Source organism: Pongo pygmaeus, chromosome 8, assembly GCF_028885625.2.
Source record: "Pongo pygmaeus isolate AG05252 chromosome 8, NHGRI_mPonPyg2-v2.0_pri, whole genome shotgun sequence".
In the NCBI taxonomy this organism is placed as follows: domain Eukaryota; kingdom Metazoa; phylum Chordata; class Mammalia; order Primates; family Hominidae; genus Pongo; species Pongo pygmaeus.
The window spans coordinates 98,462,754-98,483,044 of record NC_072381.2 but is presented as its reverse complement, the minus strand read 5'-3'; the positions used below and the strand labels follow the sequence as shown (position 1 = coordinate 98,483,044).

General features: G+C 44.9%; 1 protein-coding gene across 2 annotated transcripts in view; it reads left to right on the top strand.

The window, feature by feature from the left end:
- Positions 1-20,291, top strand: part of MYOF (myoferlin) — a 173,509-nt gene that overhangs the window by 128,534 nt on the left and 24,684 nt on the right. Inside the window, exons 36-44 of one of the 2 annotated variants that reach the window (XM_063669988.1) lie at positions 1,118-1,279; positions 3,311-3,476; positions 6,834-6,910; positions 8,785-8,841; positions 10,605-10,616; positions 12,733-12,831; positions 14,596-14,721; positions 16,591-16,746; positions 17,190-17,281. In XM_063669988.1, the coding sequence (XP_063526058.1) occupies positions 1,118-1,279; positions 3,311-3,476; positions 6,834-6,910; positions 8,785-8,841; positions 10,605-10,616; positions 12,733-12,831; positions 14,596-14,721; positions 16,591-16,746; positions 17,190-17,281 (947 nt within the window). The remainder of the gene's footprint in view (positions 1-1,117; positions 1,280-3,310; positions 3,477-6,833; positions 6,911-8,784; positions 8,842-10,604; positions 10,617-12,732; positions 12,832-14,595; positions 14,722-16,590; positions 16,747-17,189; positions 17,282-20,291) is intronic. The other variant, XM_054435782.2, reaches the window with a different exon arrangement.

The window sequence follows — 20,291 nt, the reverse complement described above, 5'->3', positions numbered from 1 at the left end:
TTCCTTTACAACTTGCCCAAAAACTGGAGATATTCATGGGAGTAGAAGGGTTGTTGAAGCAACAAGGACAGGTCAATTCTAACATTCCTGAGGGCATCTAAACTCCTCATTTACTGGGAGCCAGCAGGTTTCTGAGTTTTTCAGGTCAACTGGAGACCTGGGAGAGGGAAGATGGACCAGAAGAGAATGACGGTGTATATGCTGAGAGATGGGGGCATGGCAGGGAGGCAGAGATGGAAGTTGGATGGGAGCAGTGAGCAATGTTGACATGTCAGATACAAGCTGATGACCCCAACAAGGTGGCTTGACAGACAGTGTCTGGCCCACTCTCAAGACTTTCCCCGTTCAGTCAAGCAGCTGTTAACACCCCAAGATTTTCCTTCTCTGGCTGTCCTGCTAAGAGTTCTCAAAGGCTGAGGCTATCACTTCGAAATGCTTACATGTCAGACACCGTGTTAAGAAGTTTACAGATGGGCTGAATGCAGTGGCTCACGCCTGTAATTCCAACACTTTGGGAGGCCAAGGCAGGTGGATCACTTGAAGTCAGGAGTTCGAGGCCAGCCTGGCCAACATGGTGGAACCGTGCCTCTACTAAAAATACAAAAATTAGCTAGGCGTGGTGGCACACGCCTGTAATCCCAGCTACTTGGGAGGCTGAGACATGAAAATCGCTTGAACTCAAGGGGTGGAGGTTGCAGTGAGCCTAGGTCGTGCCACTGTACCCCAGCCTGGGTGACAGAGTGAGACTCTGTCTCAAAAGAGAAAAAAAAAGAAGTTTACAGGTGATCATCAATATAACCCTATGACGGATAATACGATCAGTCTTGTTTGTAGATGAGACATAGGCAGGTGAGTTAACTTGTCAGCGTTGACACAGCTATTAGATGGCACAGCCAGGATTTGATTCCTACACTCTTAACTGCATTGCTTTTTTAGGGGCTCAGGCAGGAGAAAGAAAGGGGCAAAACCACTTTCTTTGCATGACCTACAAGCTTACTAGGATAATGTTCAAATTAATCTTAAAGACTTTGCCAGTAATTAAGACAGAATTTTTCCTTTTGAATATTATTTTTAAAGTGCTGAGTTACCTTCCGCTCTCTTTAAATTGTTTTCATAGATTCTAGCTTGGGGCTTAAGAAATATGAAAAACTTCCAGATGGCTTCTATCACATCCCCCAGTCTTGTTGTGGAGTGTGGAGGAGAAAGGGTGGAATCGGTGGTGATCAAAAACCTTAAGAAGACACCCAACTTTCCAAGTTCTGTTCTCTTCATGAAAGTGGTACAGTATCGATTCTCTGTGATCACCCATGTGCGTTGAAATATGAAAGTATATGCCTCACACACACACGCAAACACAGAGTTTATTTCCAAAATCTGACAAATAGAAAAACCCTGCCTTATATTCAGCTTGTCAATGACTTTTTCCCCTTAAATTCTCACACTGTAGTGATGATTTCTTAAAGCTTCAATACAACTCCAGTGGCACAGAAATATCTGTGAGCAATACTTACTTATTTCTCCAGTAAACTTTCCATCTATTCAGCTATCTATTACAGGCTCTTGGTCAACCCCATGAGGGCAGAATATTAACCCCCAGTCATGCATGGACCAGATATACCCCCCACAGCTGTGCATGGACCAGAACCCTCCGGATAAGGACTGGCTGTCTGGGGAAGGGGCGGCTGTGGGGGAAGGTATATGGGGTGATGGGGCCATGACCTTGGCAGCCTGTAACTGTGCCCCACCTCCAGGTGCCCCCGGGATGGCACCTTCTTTGGTCCATTGAGGCTACCCTCTGGTTGTTAAAGATGTGAGAGCATCGGATTCAGTTCACAGCCCTCCATCACAGACCCCATAATATCTGGGGCGAGAAGAGGTCACCCAGTCTTTCCATTTTTAAAGCAGTTAATTTCTTAACTTTTACAAAAAAAAATATATATATTTCTTTTTTACTCTATTATATAAATAGGTGAAATAAAGACAGTTCCTTATCTTGAAGTGTTGGAAGACCTAGAACCTTCCTTTCCCCACCCCAGTCATTTTCCTGACCTTGATGTCTCCAATACAGTGCTCTTGAACTCTAGGGTCACGTGCTTTAACCTCTTATTTTACATTACAGAGGAGGAAACTGAGGCCTAAAGAGGGGAAATGGTTTATCCAGTGTCATAGTGTTAGGCCACACCTTCTATACCTCAGTGACTATGTCCTAACTAGTGACAGCTGCAGCGCAGAGCTTGGTGCATTCTTACTTGGTACACCTCGTCTTTAATCCTGCGGGGTGAACATTTTCACCTCTCTTATGCCCACCTTGGGGAAAAGCAAGAGGTAACAGATTTACACAAGGGGATGTCACTAGCAAGTAAGTGGCCAGAGTTTGCACATAGGTCCTTCCAACCCCAAAGCCCATGCTCCCCTCCCTATCATGTGACAGACGGCGAGCCACCGGGATGTTCCCAGCCAGGGTCCCAAAGTGGTTGTCCCTGGGCCACTCCACCTATCCTTGTCTACTCCCCACACCTCCCTCACCTTCCAAGTTCTAGTCTGGAATCTAGCCTTGGTCAGCAGAGATGAGAAAAACCACTCAGGTGACCCCAGCTTCTATTCTTGTGTCAAGCCAGAGATAGAAATTCACCTGAACCACATACCAAATGGGCCCCTAGGTCAGCTCATGATTCCCCAATCAGGCATTGTCACCAAAGCCACCAAATTCCATGAGAGGGAGCCAGGGGGAGTCGAGGAGAAAGTACCAATCCATTTTTACACTGAATTTCCAGGGCGAAACGACTCTCAGCCACAGTTATTTCCCTTAGAAGTTCAGTTTTGTCTTGACCATTTCTAAAGTCTGCTCAGAACTTGGCTAGTAGATGACCAAAGCCCTGGGCTTGTTAGCCTTGTGCATGTCCCCTCCCAGGAAGCAGAGCACAGAGAAAAGTGCAGGGCAGTGACTGAGAGTAAAGAGCATGGGTCAGTGATTCCACACTTACAGGACACAGCGTGGGTCAGGTACTATTCTAAGTACTCTTCACATAGAGTAATTCAACAATTTTACTATTACTCATGAAATAATGGGGGCATGGAAGGGTTAGCCAGGTAGTTCATTGTGGCAGCGCCAGGATTTGACCCAGGCAGTGTGGCTGACAGCTCACATTCTTAAGCACTGAGCTCCTTGCCTAGCACATGAGTAACTGAACTATTGTGAGTCCTCTGGGCTGTGTGGCAGAGAGAATCTGGACTGGTCCATCAGGGGAATTTTTCTCAAAGCTGCCCTTGTCTGGTCTTGAGAAATGAAACCTACCTTTGTGACCCCCAGTTCTTGCCCAAGGAGGAATTGTACATGCCCCCACTGGTGATCAAGGTCATTGACCACAGGCAGTTTGGGCGGAAGCCTGTCGTTGGCCAGTGCACCATTGAGCGTCTGGACCGATTTCGCTGTGACCCTTATGCAGGGAAAGAGGACATCGTCCCACAGCTCAAAGGTAACATGCAAGGCTGTGCATAAGTCTGGGGGCTTTTCATGCATGGCTCTGATTTACTTTTTACAAACCTACTTAAGGTAAGTCCTGGATTCATTGTCTACATTTTATGGATGAGCAAACTGTGTGAGTTGCGGTGGGTTATGTCACTTTCCTAAGGTTCTATCATTCGTAAGTGGCAGAGCTGGGCTGGAATCTCGGCCTTGTTTTAGGGGTGGGTGGCATGCTCGAGGGATTCCTCTCTGAAGTGTCCTGCTCCTGGGTGAATGTAAGACTTCTTTTGAGGAACTGTTAAGTGCTCATGAATGTTCCCTATTCACCTTTCAACAAGCAGCTAGCAAAGCAGGGAGAGCTGTTCCCACATCAGTGATGGGGATGAAGTCATTTCCTCTGCCTTTCACTGAATGGTTAGGAAGCACTCATTGACTGCCACGTGCTGTTCTAGATATCTGGGGACAGTGTGGACCAAGAAAGCCATGTTCCCCTCTCACAAAGCAAAAGTCCAGTTGGGAAGGCAAACGAGGAAGTGTGCAGTTGCAGTCCAGTGTGATAAATATCTTGATGGGGGAAATCAGGAAGCTCCCTGACCCCATGAACATTGAGAGAGGAGGAGATTTTATTTCAGATTGCTTTCCATCTGTTGGCCTACTTCATTATCACATATAATTAATATGTAAATGATAGAGCAGGGCATAATACTTACTTTAGATTTCCATAATAAATAATAGCTAGTGATACAGCATTTTGCAATTACCCATTCAATAGTTACTTGCTTTTAGCTTACCATGTACTAGGGACTGTGTTAGGGGCTGGGGGCTACATTGCATCAGTGCAAGAGATCCCAGGGCCCCTGGCCTCATAAATTAGACACCGTGGGAGGGCTGGAACAGCCTCATTCAGCTGATCCTTGGTGGCTTCAAGACTGAAGCAGATGTCTTCTATTTAAGCAGCTGTGTCACTAACTAGTTCTATTAAAACTTTCATAAGGGTTGGTATTGATTTTGCAGAGCCTCTGAAATTCATCTGCTGTGCAGGTCTGACTAAGCATCCTGGATCCCTGATTCAGAGAAGAGGAAAAAAATCCACAGTCACATTTAAGCAAAACTCTACATGTGCTTATCAAGAAATGTCCCATGTAAAACATTTTATGCTGAATTGACGGTGCCTAAAATAGCATTTTTGATAACAACAAGGATTGTTGTAATTGCAGGAATTGTTTCATTTGAGGTTACTAAATGGAGAGAAACCACTTTCCTGGCTTTTTTTTCTTACTATTTTCATGAGAGAAGGTTTTTTGGTCCAAATATGTGAAATCATCCGGAGGGTACAAATGCTACACGCTTTCTCTGGCCCCAGAATCACTTACGTGGACCTGTTGTGTCTATTGCTCAGGGGTGGGCTGGGTCCAAGGCAGACTGCCCCGGCTAGTGATTCTATGTAATCAATGTAGAGTGTGGTCAAGGCTTCAGAGAGCCCCAGAAAAGGAAAATCTGGTCCTTTCATAAAACCAGTGATAGGTTAAGAGTTGAAGAGGGCACTTGGATGGCCTCATGTTGGAAGCGCACAGAATAACTTTCTCCTCTTGTCCCTTGGGCGTTGTTTCCATGAAGAGGGTGAAGTGGAGAATTGATCCTCTAGGAAAGAACTTACGTTCAGTTGTGTTCCTGTGTCCCTGCCCTCTGGTTGTCTTGTTCTGTACTGTTGCAGTTGTCAGGATCTGCAGGGGAGCTTATCTTGGAAGTGTAGAGACTGCTTATAGATCTAGGGGTGCCACATGGATCTAAAACTACCTCACACAGTAACTGATATATCACAGATGCTCAGGAAATGTCAGTCTCCCCTCCTCCCCAGTATCCCCCTGATGGTTCCTCCAGGCTCTGGTGTGGTGGTTAAAACACAAGCTTTGGAGTCAGCCAAACCTAGGTTACTTACTCCCCAACTTACCACTAATTGTTTCACCTGAAGCAAGTGACTTGCTTGCTGTTAGCTTCTGTTTGTTTTAAAATTTTTAAAACAGGGATAATGGCACATATTCTACAGGATTATTGAGGTATTAAGTGAGGTCATATAAATAAAGTGTTCAGCTCAGTGCCCAGCACATGGTAGGTACCGAAAAAGGTTTATTGCCTCTCCTCCTCTATGTCCTGTATGTCAGTTGCCAGGGTGGTTAAACAGAAAGTTCTGTTGGCTTGGCAGAGTTTGTTCTGTCTAGGTTCTGGCCTCCTGTTAAATGTCTTCCTGTTTGATGCTTCTTCAATAAATGGGAGATGTACCTCTTATCCTACCCCCGCCCCAGGATGAGGCTTTGGTACCCCCCACCCCTTTAGCTGAATCAAATGTAGTAAGCCCAGGGACTACTCCTGAGTCCATGCTCTAACCCCCAAATCCTGAGTCACAGATATTCTGGGAATTGTACATAAAGTCAGGGCGTGTGTCTTCTCCCTCTGCATACGCTGTTGAGAATAAGGGCTGAATAAGCCACTGCAACCTCAGACCTGAAATATACAACAATCCACCCTGCTTTTCTTTTCATTTCCTTTCCCTTCTTTTTTTTTTTTTTTTTTTTAATTTAAGTTCTGGGATACATGTGCAGAACGTGCAGGTTTGTTACATAGGTATACACGTGCCATGTTTGTTTGCTGCACCCATTAGCCTGTCATCTACATTAGATATTTCTCCTTGCCCCGGCCTCTCACCCCTCCTTTCCCTTCTTTTTCTTATTTTTCTCTTGTTTATTTTCTGTTTCTTAGGAACAAATTTCAAGAAAAGAAGACTCCTTTAGATGTAGGCTCTCTGTATGTTCTCACTTATAAGTAGGAGCTAAGCTATGGGAATACAAAGGCATACAGAGTGGTACAATGGACATTGGAGACTCAGAAGGGGGAGGGGGATAAAAGACTGCATACTGGGCACAATGTACACTACTCAGGTGACAGGTGCACTACAGTCTCAGAATTCACCACCATATAATTCATCCATGTAACCAAAAACCTCTTGTACCCCAAAAGCTATTGAAATTTAAAAATGTCGGTTCCCCACTTACTCCTGTACCCTCTAAAGACATGTATTGACACAATTGTTTTTTGAGCACTTTCTGTATAGGCACTGGACTAATTGTCTAAAAACAGTAATGGATATATAATCCCCTAGAAAATGTCTAAAACCATGTTATGTTTGGGGAAACGTGACAGATTATTGGTTTATTTTCTACATTCAGGAGTTGTCCTCTCTATTCTGTAAGTCTCATCCAAGAATAAACTCTACCATCCACCCTATGGATGTTAAACTTGAACTTGGAGTAGAATGTTCACCACTGTATTTCTCTAAGTATCTTAGATTAAGAAAGTATTTGTCTTGCAGCCTCCCTCCTGTCTGCCCCACCATGCCGGGACATCGTTATCGAAATGGAAGACACCAAACCATTACTGGCTTCTAAGGTAGGCTTCAGAGCTGATCACTGGATGCTGTCAGTTTTGTCTTCCAGATGTCTAAGCATTTGGTGAATTCAGTCAAACAACAATTTGTTACAATTATAATCATCAGCCAATCCATTTATTGAGGACTGAGTACAGACAAGAGTCTAAATCTTGCACTCATCAACAGTTATGATGACATTGTGTAGACTAGCAGTCTTCAACCCTCACTAATAAGTCACCCAGAATACTTAAAATAAAACCCATGCCCAGTCCCCACCTCCCAAGAGGGAGAGGGACCTAGACATCAGTATGTTTTTAAATCTTCTCGAATGATTTTAATATGCAGGCAGGTCTGAGAACCAGAGGTGTGGACAGTCTGAGAAAGATCATTTGCTAGAAAGCGAAGTCTGAGAAGCAAATTTATAGCATTGCAACATTCAGATCAGAGATAACATGCAACATGCCAGATTCTTCCCCCTACATAAAGCAGAAGTGTTTGATAAATTTCTAATGACCATATTTATCAGTGTATGGGACACCCAGGTTTTTATTTTCACTGTGGTTTTGAAGTGAAGAAATTGGTTGAAATATTCACTCAAGGCCCTATTTTAGAGCTAACTATTCCAACCACTGCTACACGAAGGAAAGGGGGAAAAAGCCTCAGCCCAGAAAAAAGAAAACACCAAATATCTCCCTGTTTCTCTTGGCGTTTATGATGAACATTCACAGCGTGTTTCAATGTGCAAACTAGCCCAAAAATGCACATGATTGCACTTTAATATGTTATGTCCATAAACAGTGCCTTAAAAAAAATCTACTTCCTTCCCACTGCATTAAACTCACTAACAACTGGACCATATAAAATATAGTCTCCACAGCCAGCACTGTGCAGCAGTGTGTTTGATTCTACTCTCTGTGAATCCTACACAGTCACAAACGACAATATCAAATTTCCAATCCCATAGGCCAAAACTACTGTGATCACTTTGTAAACCACCCCAAATATCCCTAATAAGATAGTAGTAGCCTTGGCAGAAGTTAATATACTTAAGATCTTTTCTGTAGATTTTTACAGCTGCTCTAGAAAAAGACAGTTTAAGATCTTGCTGTATAATCTGCCTCCAGGTTTGCCATCTCTCATCGTCAGTCAATTCTTATTACATGCCTTCAGTGTACTCGTAGCCCTAAGTACAACTGAGGAACAGGAGAAGAATAAAGTCAACAATCTATGCCAGTATTTTCATTCATTTCTTAACCATAGTTAAGAAATGCGACTATGTCACTGTAGCAACACTTTACGAAAGTTCAGTTTACATCATAGAATTAAACATTGCAACATAGCAGGATTGGGGATGGTAGTATCAGTCATTCCCACTGTATTGTAAATTGCTTTAATCAGCCTGCTCTCCTAACATCTAGTTGAGGTACACTGTGTTGATAAGAAAGGCTGGTTGAAATCTCTAAAAATCTGAGTCCACTTGTTCATCAAAGTAGACATCACACATCTGTACAAAGTCAAATAAACAAAGTTGCGCTTTGAAAGAGCCAATAACAAGCTTGCTGATGTCCTGTATTACATGTATATGTAATGTACATGTAATGCGCATGTATTACCACTTCCTCAATTCAGGCCTTGTAGCAGGGTAAATGGAGGGAATGCCTCAAAAATAACTATGCTGTTGCTGGGGGCTGGAGGCTGTGTCTTTGAGTGACAGTGTCACACTCCGGAAACTCATGGCATTACTCTGTGATGTCCATGGAAATTCTTAACAAATGGGCTGAGCACTATCACAAGAAAAGTGAGAAATAAGTCTTTGGGGAAAATTGGTCAAGTGCTAGCCAGATAACATGGACATGCGTACATGGCCATCTCAACAATTACCTTCCAATTCCAGTGCTTAAGCAGTATGTCAACAGCACTCAGCAAAATGGTTTCTCCAGCGACAGTGCATGTATGTATGATAAGCAAATGCATGAGGCTGCCTGGGACTGTGGGACCTTGGCCTAAAGACTTGAATTATTCTTACAACTCTTTCCATTAGTAGATTTTGGAGTGAAAAGTGATCTTTAAACAAACGTGATTGTTTTAAGTCTAGAAGAAGAATCTTCTGTGCCATTTAATGATTTGATTCCCATTGCAAGTTTATTATTAGATATAATAAAGCAAGTCACATCAGTTGCTTCCATTACCTTTCCACATGAACTAATGATCGTGTAGGCACGAATAAATTCTCCCATACTAATCCTAAAGTTTAAAATCAGCAACTTGTCTTAAATAATGCCTTTTAGGCCGGGCACGGTGGCTCACGCCTGTAATCCCAGCACTTTGGGAGGCTGAGGCAGGTGGATCACCTGAGGTCAGGAGTTCACGACCAGCCTGGCCAACATGGTGAAACCCCGTCTCTGCTAAAAATACAAAAAATTAGCCGGGCGTGGTGGCAGGCGCCTGTAATCCCAGCTACTCGGGAGGCTGAGGCAGGAGAATCGCTTGAACCTGGGAGGCGGAGGTTGCAGGGAGCCGAGATCATGCCATTGCACTCTAGCCTGAGCAACAAGAGCAAAACTTAGTCTGGAAAAAAAAAAAAAAAAAAAAAAAAAAAAAGCCTTTTAAATCATGAACTATTATTTTCCTTGAAATGGTTTGAATTGTGAACAAACGGATTCTAAAAATCTGATTTCAGGAACCACTGAGAATGTAAGAGTACTTTGGAAATAAAATCACTCTCTCCAAAATCTCAATTCAGCTGTGATGATTTAACCCTTAATCTTGCTTTGGTATGAATCTAATAGAAAGAATTGATATATCTATCTGTCCCTCTGCCTCTCTTGGCAATTCCGTTGTGCTGAACAAAAATCAATCTGGAAAATACCAAGGGGCACCTACGGAAGCAGCTCCATGGCCTCTCACATGGCAGCCGGAGGAAGAGCCCTTTCAGATGAACATAAAGTTAGGATCGCAGAAAGGGGTCTAGGCAGCATGTCTTCAAACTGCTGCTGAGGACGAGCTTGGCTAATGCTCTAACAGATACCAGGACCACATTCAAGCCCCCCTTCCCAGTTCTTCTCTCATCTCCTGGATGGGCCCTGAGATTGGGGTGGGTTCTCCATTAAAAAAATCACATGAAAGGATTTGGCCAATGGGAAACTTGACATCCTCATAATAGAGCAGTTTTGATGGATGAGTATTTATTTGGTGCTGTAACATAGGCATGGCGGGGGTGGGGGGTACCTGTATGATAACATTGCAGTCAAACATATCTTGTGACAGGACAGTTTTTTGTGGGGGAGGAGAATTAGACCAAGTTTGGAGATATATTTTAGGAACTAAAAAGAACGTAAGGTCTGAGGTAGGGGATGCACGCCACCCCCCGCTCCTGTGTGAGCTGTGTGCTCCTGATTGGGAAATGTCTAACTCCATCGAAAACATGAGATGGTGGGCAGGGAAGGGGCTACTTCCAAGCCTCTCATTGTAATACTGTGCGTAACCTTTTGCATATTTTCAGAAAACAAACCAGTAAGGTGGGTTCAGTTGTGGGCTCATCTTGACTTAGAAAATTTTAAATAATTTAACCCATTGAAATGTTGATAATATAAGACATGCATGAATAATACTTTTTCCTTCTTTCTCTTTAAACCTCATGTTCCTGGGGTCTCCATATCTATGTGACTTGTTATATGGTTCGCCCTCTTCCTCACCTGACATGTGCACGAGCAGCTGACAGAAAAGGTAACTATGGTATACATTTTGCTACATTTAAGATTCATGTATTTTCTGCCCAGAATTTTTATGGGAATATTTTTTTTCTAAATCTAGGGGGGCCGGGCACAGTTTTTATTTTAACCTACCTTGGAAATAGTAACGCCAAAACAAAAACAAACAAACAAAAAAACACAGAATGTCACCTGCAATGGAGACTCTTGGGGGAAAGGAAGAAGGGACAAGAAAGGCTGCTACTACTTTTTTTTTTTTTTTTTTTTTTTTGGCTCACTCCTATAATCCCAGCACTTTGGGAGGCTGAAGCAGGCAGATCACTTGAGGCCAGGAGTTCAAGATCAGCCTGGCCAACATGCAAAACCCTGTCTCTACTAAAAATACAAACATTCACCGGCATGGTGGTGAGTGCTTGTAATCCCAGCTTTTCGTGAGGCTGAGGCATGAGAATCACTTGAACCTGGGAGGTGGAGGTTGCAATGCAATGAGCTGAGGTTGCACCACTGTACTCCAGCCTGGGCAACAGAGCGAGACTCTGTGTCAAAATTTAAAAAAAGAACTAAATCCATGGGTAGGTTGCTGACCCATAAAGGGTAAGTAATTCTGTGTAAGTATGTGTAACACACATGCATTCACACACACACACAGACACACACAAATAAGACGCATATAATGTAATATATAATATAACATGAATAAGAAGTAGCCTTTCAAGGCCGGGAGTGGTGGCTCACGCCTGTAATCCCAGCACTTTGGGAGGCTGAGGTGGGCGGATCACGAGGTCAGGAGTTCGAGACCAGCCTGGCCAATATGGTGAAACCCCATCTCTACTAAAAATACAAAAAGTAGCCTCGTATGGTGGCACATGCCTGTAGTCCCAGCTACTCGGGAGGCTGAGGCAGGAGAATCGCTTGAATCCAGAAGGCAGAAGTTGCAGTGAGCTGAGATCATGTCACTGCACTCCAGCCTGGGCAACAGAGCGAGACTCCGTCTCAAAAAAAAAAAAAAAAGTGGTAGCAGCCTAGTTCTTGTCCCTTCTTCCTTTCCCCAAGAGTCTCTATTGCAGGTGACATTCTGTGTTTTTTTGTTTGTTTGTTTTTGTTTTGGCGTTACTATTTCCAAGGTAGGTTAAAATAAGCAATGGGTGGGTCTGATAAGAATCTATTCTTGTTATAAATCTGAGTGGGAGGCCTTCTATAGTTTGACAGTATTCCACAAGTGACTCTGACATGCTGTCCCTTCTGCCCAACCAAGAACCACCCATCAAAACCAGAGATTCCCAACACTGTCTACACATTGGACTCTCCTAGGGAACTTCTGAAAGCTTATTGGATGCCCTGGTCTCACCCCAGACTGATTACATCGGAATCTCCTAGGATAGGTTGGGAGCCCTGGTCTAACTGAACCATGATGCCTCCCACCTTTCATTTTACGTTTTATAATTTTCAAAACTCTTTCTCCTAAAGATCCCATATGATTTCCAGAACAACTTTTGGAGGTACATGGAGGCAGGTAGATGAAGGCAGCATGTGAATGCTTTGTCCATTGTGTTATTATTCCATTCAGTGGATGAAGAAATTGATGCTCAGAGATGTTAAACAATTTGCCCAAGCCAGTACAGCTTGTAACATAAGGGTATGGCTTATAACATAAAGGAAGGAACTTGAATTAAAACCAGTTTTTCCAATTCTTAGCTAGTGAGTATTGTATTACAAGGCATTACTGGTTACTGGTTAAAAGGGCTAAGAAAATGAGATAGTAGAAAACATATATTGGAGGTTTTCTTTAAATTTATATGTATATGTAAATATGAAGTCAACAGAATAAAAATGTAAAAACCAACAAATTAATAGATTGTGTCTAAAGGACATAAGAACATTATCTAGTATGACTGTGGGCATTAAAGCAAACACATTTCATTGGCCAAGAATGGCCATTTCACCTCTAGCTTCTGAGTAGAAGAATCGTGAATGCTTTGTCTATTGTGCATGTAAACAAAAGTCATATATAATCTCACCTCTAACAGGGTCAGAAGAACCTATTTCTTCTTAACTATTACATATGCATTTTCCTGCATAGATTGAAAATCCAGGACATCACTAAAGATTTTTCCATTTTGACATGTCTTTAGGAGGAAGAAATCGTGGACTGGTGGAGTAAATTTTATGCTTCCTCAGGAGAACATGAAAAATGCGGACAGTATATTCAGAAAGGCTATTCCAAGCTCAAGGTACCTGGATCTATGCTGCTGTGGGTGGAGAATCGACATCCTTTAAAACTGGCCACAGGCAGAGCTAAGAGGATGACTAAAAGGTCCCTTGGGTGGGTGCTAATGAGCAGGGGCCAGGAAAACCTCTGTCCTCCCAGAGAGCCCTCTTGCACGAGTTTCAACTTTGCCAAGATTCCAGGGACTTGAGGACAGCTATTGAGTTATGGTTACGTGACTGCCACGTTGGGGCTTGGAGGCATCTGGCAGACGGTTGGGAATGGGCTGGCACCACACTAATTAGGCCACGATGATCCAGTTTGACTCAGGGAAACCCAGAAGTCATAGTGCTCTTTGCAGAATGACACAAGATGTCAACATGCTTCATTGTGTACTTTGAACAGGGATTGGTTTCATGAGCTGAAAAGTTGAATCTGTCACATGTATGCAGCGTAAAATCACAGCCATGAGAACGTGTATACAGGAGGAAGACAAGCGACTGAGCTAGGCACGGCTGACTAGCTCTGAGCTTTCTGTTCATGTTTTGAATTTTCTAATTCTTCATTCAATTTTCAGCCTGTAGTGTACTCAAGTAGAAGCAGTGCTAAAGTTTTCAGAACAATGTATATGAGAAAAAAAACTTTAGAATGAGAAATATCTGGTCATTGAAATAATTTTCCCCATCAAAGCAAAAAAAAAAAACCCCACACCTTTTCATGTTATTGTCATAACCTCTCAGGGTAGCTTAAGAAGTACTAGCATATAAAGGACCATTAATTCAGAAAAATGATCCAATGGGGCTGAAGGATCAGCCTCACACTCCATCCTCCCTCACTCCCTCTTCCCTTCCTGCCTGCCTGCCTTCTTTTCCTCCTGCCTGCCTGTCTTCCTACCTTTCTTTCCTTCCTTCCTTCCTTTCCCTCCCTTCCTTCCTTCTCTTTCCTTCCTTTCTTTCCTTCTTCCTTCCTTCCTTCTTTACTTCCTACCTTCCCTCCCTCCTTCCTCCCTCCTTCCTGCCTCCCTTCCTTCCCTCCGTTCTTCCTTTTCTCCTGCCTTTCTTCCCTCCTTCTCCTCCTTCCTCCTCTTCCCTTCTTGCTTTTTAAATTGAGAAATATTTTACATACGATAAAGTGATCCATTCAACAAGTTGTGATTATTGTATATACCCTATGTGAACCACCACCCAAAACAAGACAGAGAACATTCCCATTCCCACAGAAAACTTCCCCGTGTCCCTTTCCAGTCAATTTTCCACTATCCTCATCCCTCCTAGGAGCAACTGATTGGATTTCTCTCACCACAAACTGATTTTGCCTGATTTTACACTTGCTCTAAGTGGACTTGTATGATTTATGTTTTGTGTGTCTGGCCTCTTATCCCCACGTTGTAGTTTTGAGACTCATCATGTGGTTGTGTGTATTCATAGTTTTTCCCTTGTCATTGCTGAGTAGTATTCCATTGTGTGGATATGCCACAAGTTATTTTTCCATTCTCCTGATAATGAAGCTGCTGTGAACATTCTTCTACCATGTGTACGTGTTTTCACTTCTCATCAGTAAATGCCTAGGAATGCAATCTCTGGATCATAGAATAGGTGGCTACTTAACTCCATAAGAAACTACCAGACATTTTCCAAAGTGGTTGTATCCGTCTACACTCCCGCCATCGATTTGGGAGTTCCGGTTGCCCCATCCACAACCTCATGCCCACTTGATACTGTCAGCCCTTTTGATTTTAGACCTTACCTGCATTTTAATGAGAAATTAAGACTCTGTTGGTGGTTTTCAGATATATAATTGCGAACTAGAAAATGTAGCAGAATTTGAGGGCCTGACAGACTTCTCAGATACATTCAAGTTGTACCGAGGCAAGTCGGATGAAAATGAAGATCCTTCTGTGGTTGGAGAATTTAAGGTGAGTAAGATGTGTGTGTTGGTCGTGTTTAAAATCCACCTTCGTTTTCTATATAGGCCTAGGATAAAGGACAACCAGGGTCTAGGGAGGGGCACATCCTGCCGCCTCTGAGGGATGCTGGAAGGTGCCAGAAAGGAAAAGGGGGAGGGGGAGTCAGAGCACTCCGAGCCATCTTCGCATCTCTTCCTGCCTCCCTGCTCATGCCAAGCAGCCTTGAATCCTAAGATGCAGTCTCTCCAAGATCTAGTTCCTCTCCTCATCCTACTGCCCCTACCATGCTTTCAGCAGGATCATCGTGACAACTTCTCACTTGACAGTCCTCGTCACCTTTCTCGTCACACTTCTCTCCATGCAACCAAATCTGATCTTCTCTCTGGACTACTGAAAGGCTTTGCTTGGGTTTCCACAGTCAAGTCGCAACTCCTTCCAAAGGCAGAGCCAGTCTTTCCCAAGCTACATGGTCCCCTGCCTCCCTCCGCCTCACACACTCCACCCTCCACCCTCCTGCCCGGGAGAGCCTCACCTAAACCCCAGACACACCTTGTCCTCTCAACAGGTTGGAGGCTTGGGACAGGCTCTTCTTCCTTCCCTGGATGCCCTTTCTACCCCCTTTGTGGTCTGACGAAGTCCTACTCATTCTTTTAAGCGCCAGCTCAAATGTCACTCTCTTTGTCAAGTGTTCCCTGATTGCTTTGGGCAGCGTGACTCACTCCTGCTCTGGGCTCCCACAGGCCTGGGTTCACGCCTCCACGAAAGCATCTTATACATGGAAAGTATCTGCTGTTATAATTGCCCCTCCCTGCAACCACGCTTGGCAAAGTCATGGCAGATGTTCTGCTGCTGCTTTATAATCCTTTGACATTGCTAAGGGATGAGAGGATGATGCCCGATACGTGGTCTCAAATCCTTCTCAGTACAGCCTCCCACCAAGCAATCACACATGGCACAAGAGCCAACCCTACCAAACATCGCTGTGCCAGACGGGAGTCCTTGAGTTCTTTTGTGGGTCCCTAGTACCTGGCACATAGTAGGTACTTATTCCATGCTGCTTGACTGAATAGAGACCGCTGAAACTAAGACCTGTATGTTCTGAATCCAGCTTCAGTGCTTTCTCCTGGTTTTAAGGCAAAGTATGTGGCCTCTCCAGCAGGTCTTGTTGGCTTGCTCCTTCAAAATACAATTTTTGTGCCGTTACTATATGCCTAGTCCTGTGTTAGGCCCTGGAGATAGGGTGATGAACAAGGCCTAATGCTCCCCTCACCCGTCTCTAGAAGCTCACAGTCTAATGAAGGATCTAGAGAATAAATAGATTATCTCAATGCAGACGCCAGTGCTGCGCCAGGGGTGAGTGTGGGGTTGGATGAGGGCACCCAGAGGACATACCCATCCCAGGAGTAGTCAGGGAGTTTTCCTGGAGGAAGTGACACCTTTCAGCTGAGATTTGAAAGATAAACAGGAGTTTGCCTGGGAGTGGGAGATGGAGTACAGAGGTGCTACAGGAAAAGGAGAATCACTTTTGGTATTTCGTTGGGTTTAAAATGTAATTATTGTTATTCCTATCTTCAAAGAATGTGCAGGATTTCACTCTTTCTCACCACCACCTCCTCCATCACACTGGCCCATGTTCTCCTCTTGACTCCCAGTTTCTGCTCTGCCCTCTCTTCTCCCCTGTGAGCTCTCAAATAATGACTTGAGAATCATTTCACTTTCCCTACTGGAAATATGCATAGTGCAATATACATTATTTCTTTCACAAAAGGCAGCCTTCCATCCCACAATCCCACACCCCTGGCGGAGGAGGGGACTTCCCAGGATCCCTCTGCCTGGGCCACCCAGGGCCCTGGGAGTCCTTCTGTCTCTCTCTCTTAGGGCTCCTTTCGGATCTACCCTCTGCCAGATGACCCCAGTGTGCCAGCCCCTCCCAGACAGTTTCGGGAATTACCTGACAGCGTCCCACAGGAATGCACGGTTAGGATTTACATTGTTCGAGGCTTAGAGCTCCAGCCCCAGGACAACAATGGCCTGGTAAGAGTTTGGGTGTGGGGCCTTCTCCTGTAGCAAGATAATTACAGTCATCAGCCACAATAATTGTCATGTTCTTTCTTTCTGGGCGTCTGTTATCTCACTAGGGGGAAGATACTCCATCAAAACAATGTATTCAGGAGGATTGTCCCCATGGGGATTTATCTAAGAGCTTGCAGGGGCTTAAGGTCCCCTGGTTCATCCTTCTCATTTTACAGGTGTGAGCCAGGACTCCCCCCGCCTCCCGCCACCACCCCTGCACCCACACAACTGGCTGCATGCCACTCAAAGGAGAGCATTGCTCCCTCGTCTTAGGCACGGGGTGCCATGGCGGCCACCTTGTCATCAGCTGGGAGTGGGTATGGAGGCGAGCTGAGTCTGTCCCTGAACTTGACTTCACCTTGCGCCCTACAATGATGTAACATCGCGTCTATTTTGTCCCACAGTGTGACCCTTACATAAAAATAACACTGGGCAAAAAAGTCATTGAAGACCGAGATCACTACATTCCCAACACTCTCAACCCAGTCTTTGGCAGGTAATATACTTCTTTATTTTTTTCTGGCCTTCATTTCTCCACGGAATGTGAATGAAGACTCTAATGTGTGTCCAACCCTGTCCTAGGCTCTGAAACTGTGATTGTGAACTAGATAAACATTCTAGACAGGGGAGCAGGTAATAAATAGATAAACCCAAAATAAAAGAACTTCACGGAAGTGAAGAAGCTTGGTTCTGATAGCTTGCAGGGTAGACAGACAGCATTAGTACTAGTGTTATAGGAGCACAGGCCAGTTGGAGTTTTTCCGGGGACCCCCCTCCCACCTGGCTGTCTGCAGAGCTGTTTATATAAAACATCTCAAAAAAATCTCGCAACTCTGAGGTGCTGTTATTATTTTATTTTTTTTTAAGACAGTCTTGCTGTCACCCATGCTGAAGTGCAGTGGCGCGATCTCGGCTTACTGCAACCTCTGCCTCCTGGGTTCAAGCAATTCTCCTGCCTCAGCCTCCCAAGTAGCTGGGAATACAGGCGTGGGCCACCACACCCAGCTAATTTTTGTATTTTTAGTGAAGAAAGGGTTTCGCCATGTTGGCCAGGCTGGTCTCGAACTCCTAACCTCAAGTGATCCTCCCGCCTCGGCCTCCCAAGATGCTGGGATTACAGGTGTGTGCCACCGTGCCCAGCCTATCATTCCTATTTTATAGCAGAGGAAACTGAGGCACAAAGAGACTCAGTTTTTTTTTTTTTTTTAGACAGAGTCTCGCTCTATCGCCCAGACTGGAGTGCAATGGCGCGATCTGGCTCACTGCAAGCTCCGAATGGCTGGTTCACGCCATTCTCCTGCCTCATCCTCCCGAGTAGCTGGGACTACAGGTGACTGCCACCATGCCCGGCTAATTTTTTTGTATTTTTAGTAGAGACGGGGTTTCACCATGTTCGCCAGGATGGTCTCGATCTCCTGACCTTGTGATCTGCCCTCCTCGGCCTCCCAAAGTGCTGGGATTACAGGTGTGAGCCACCGCGCCTGGCCGAGACTCAGTGTTTAATGTACTTAGCTGTTAATAGAAGAGTGAGGGCCAGGCATGATGGCTCACACCTGTAATCCCAGCACCTAGGGAGGCCGAGGTGGGTGGATCACAAAGTTAGGAGTTCGAGACCAGCCTGGCCAACCTGGTGAAACCCCATCTCTACAAAATAACAAAAATTAGTTAGGCATGGTGGCATGTACCTGTAATCCCAGCTACTCAGGAGGCTGAGGCTGGAGAATTACTTGAACCTGGGAGGTGGAGGTTGCAGTGAGCTGAGATTGTGCCATTGCACTCCAGCCTGGGTGACAGAGCAAGACTCTGTCTCCAAAAAAAAAAAAAAAAAGAATGAGAATTTGAACTCAGACCATCTGACCCCAGTGTCTGTGTGGCACGCCACGGTTTGATTTCCATCTCCACGTCAAACTTATTAGCTGCTCAGGGCAGGGATTACCAACCCGACTGTACAGGTGCAGAAAACAGGGCTCCCAGACCTCTATTAATAGGGTGGGGTAAATGATAGAGCTGAGATTTAGCTAGAAATTCTGCTGACTCCAAGCCCCATGCTTTTCCAACCTCCTTGGTGATGTTTCACATTTGTGGCAAAGCCATCACCTGTAGAAAAGTGTTCTCTGTCTCAGACATTTGTGAAAATGATGTTTTGTTCTCAGAACCTTGCTGAGTGAGAGAATACTGTGTTCTTGTTTGCTGTGTGGCATATATTTTTATTTCTGGCTTTATTATCTTGCCCATACGCTTCTTTCCTTCTCGAGTTTGTTGGTTTGTAGCCTTGCGTATTCTTTCTCTGTCATGTGTCACACACACATACCTGCGCACACCCGCCCCCACCCCCTCCCCGCGTGCCGCACACCCGAGGCCGTGCGCCCGGGCCAGAGAATGGAAGTAATCCTCTGGCACCGCAATATGATCGTTTTCCTTTTCTTCCACTGATCCAGCCCTGAGGTCTAGACAGGAAAAGGCACGCAGGGCAGGAAGGAGGGCTCCTGTGAGGGAGACAGGGAAGCAGGGAAAGCCAGCTTTGAAGGGAGAAAGGCAACCCTGTCTGAATTGCTCGTCTCAGAGGAGCCAGGCACGAGCTTAATTAAGTGGCAGGAAAAGTCTTGCTCGGAGGCACCCTGGAAGGAAATGGTGCTGTAGGCTCTGCTCGGCCAATCGCTGTCTGGCGGATGGGCAGACTTCCCCTCATCCAGCAGGGTGGAGCCAAGGAGTCGCCCCCAGATGGCTCCGGTCCATGGCCTCAGTCTTAGGGGGTAGCTTTCTTCTCCGCAGAGACTCTTGGGGACTCTGGAACAGGAATTCAGGAAGGAGCAACCTTTCCTATGTGCGTGGCCGTTACTCAGAGTCCTATCCATCACGGCAGATCACCTTCAAAAGAATATTGGTGTCTTCCACAGGATATTAATTGATGTTCCAAGAAAAAAATATATTCCTTAGTAAAACCAAGACACTTGGGTTTAAAAAGGTTATAATTGCAGGACTTCTCAGAACCTTTAGTTTGTCCAGAAGAACTGCAAAAGAAGTGGTTCTCAACCTTATTTGACCAAAGAATTCTTTGGTCTCTCAGAGACCACATATGATTTGTTTCTTGGAATTTGGGATTGGAAATGTGATGTTTGGGGGCACATGTGGGTAAGGTGCTTCATGTGTCATGACTCAAGCACCTTTTCTCACATCCGTTTTCTGCTCAAATGGATCAACATTCCTGGCTCTTTGGGCAGGAACCAGTCCACACACCAGAGTGCAAGAAGAAGGGGAGGAGGCAGAGAGGAGGCCTCTCACAGCTTCTCCTTCAACAGAACATATTGAGCACCTTCTCCGGGACCGTCCCTCTGTGGACAGTGCAGATACAGAGCCCAAAGCCCGCCCTCTAGCACACATCGCCCACCCACCACAGAAGCACTGTCTGACTCTTTCTCTTCATCTCAGGAGTGTTTGCATTTTCATGTGGGTTCTATAGAAAAGCCTTAAAGAACTGGAGCCAAGGTCGGACCCAGTGGGTCTGG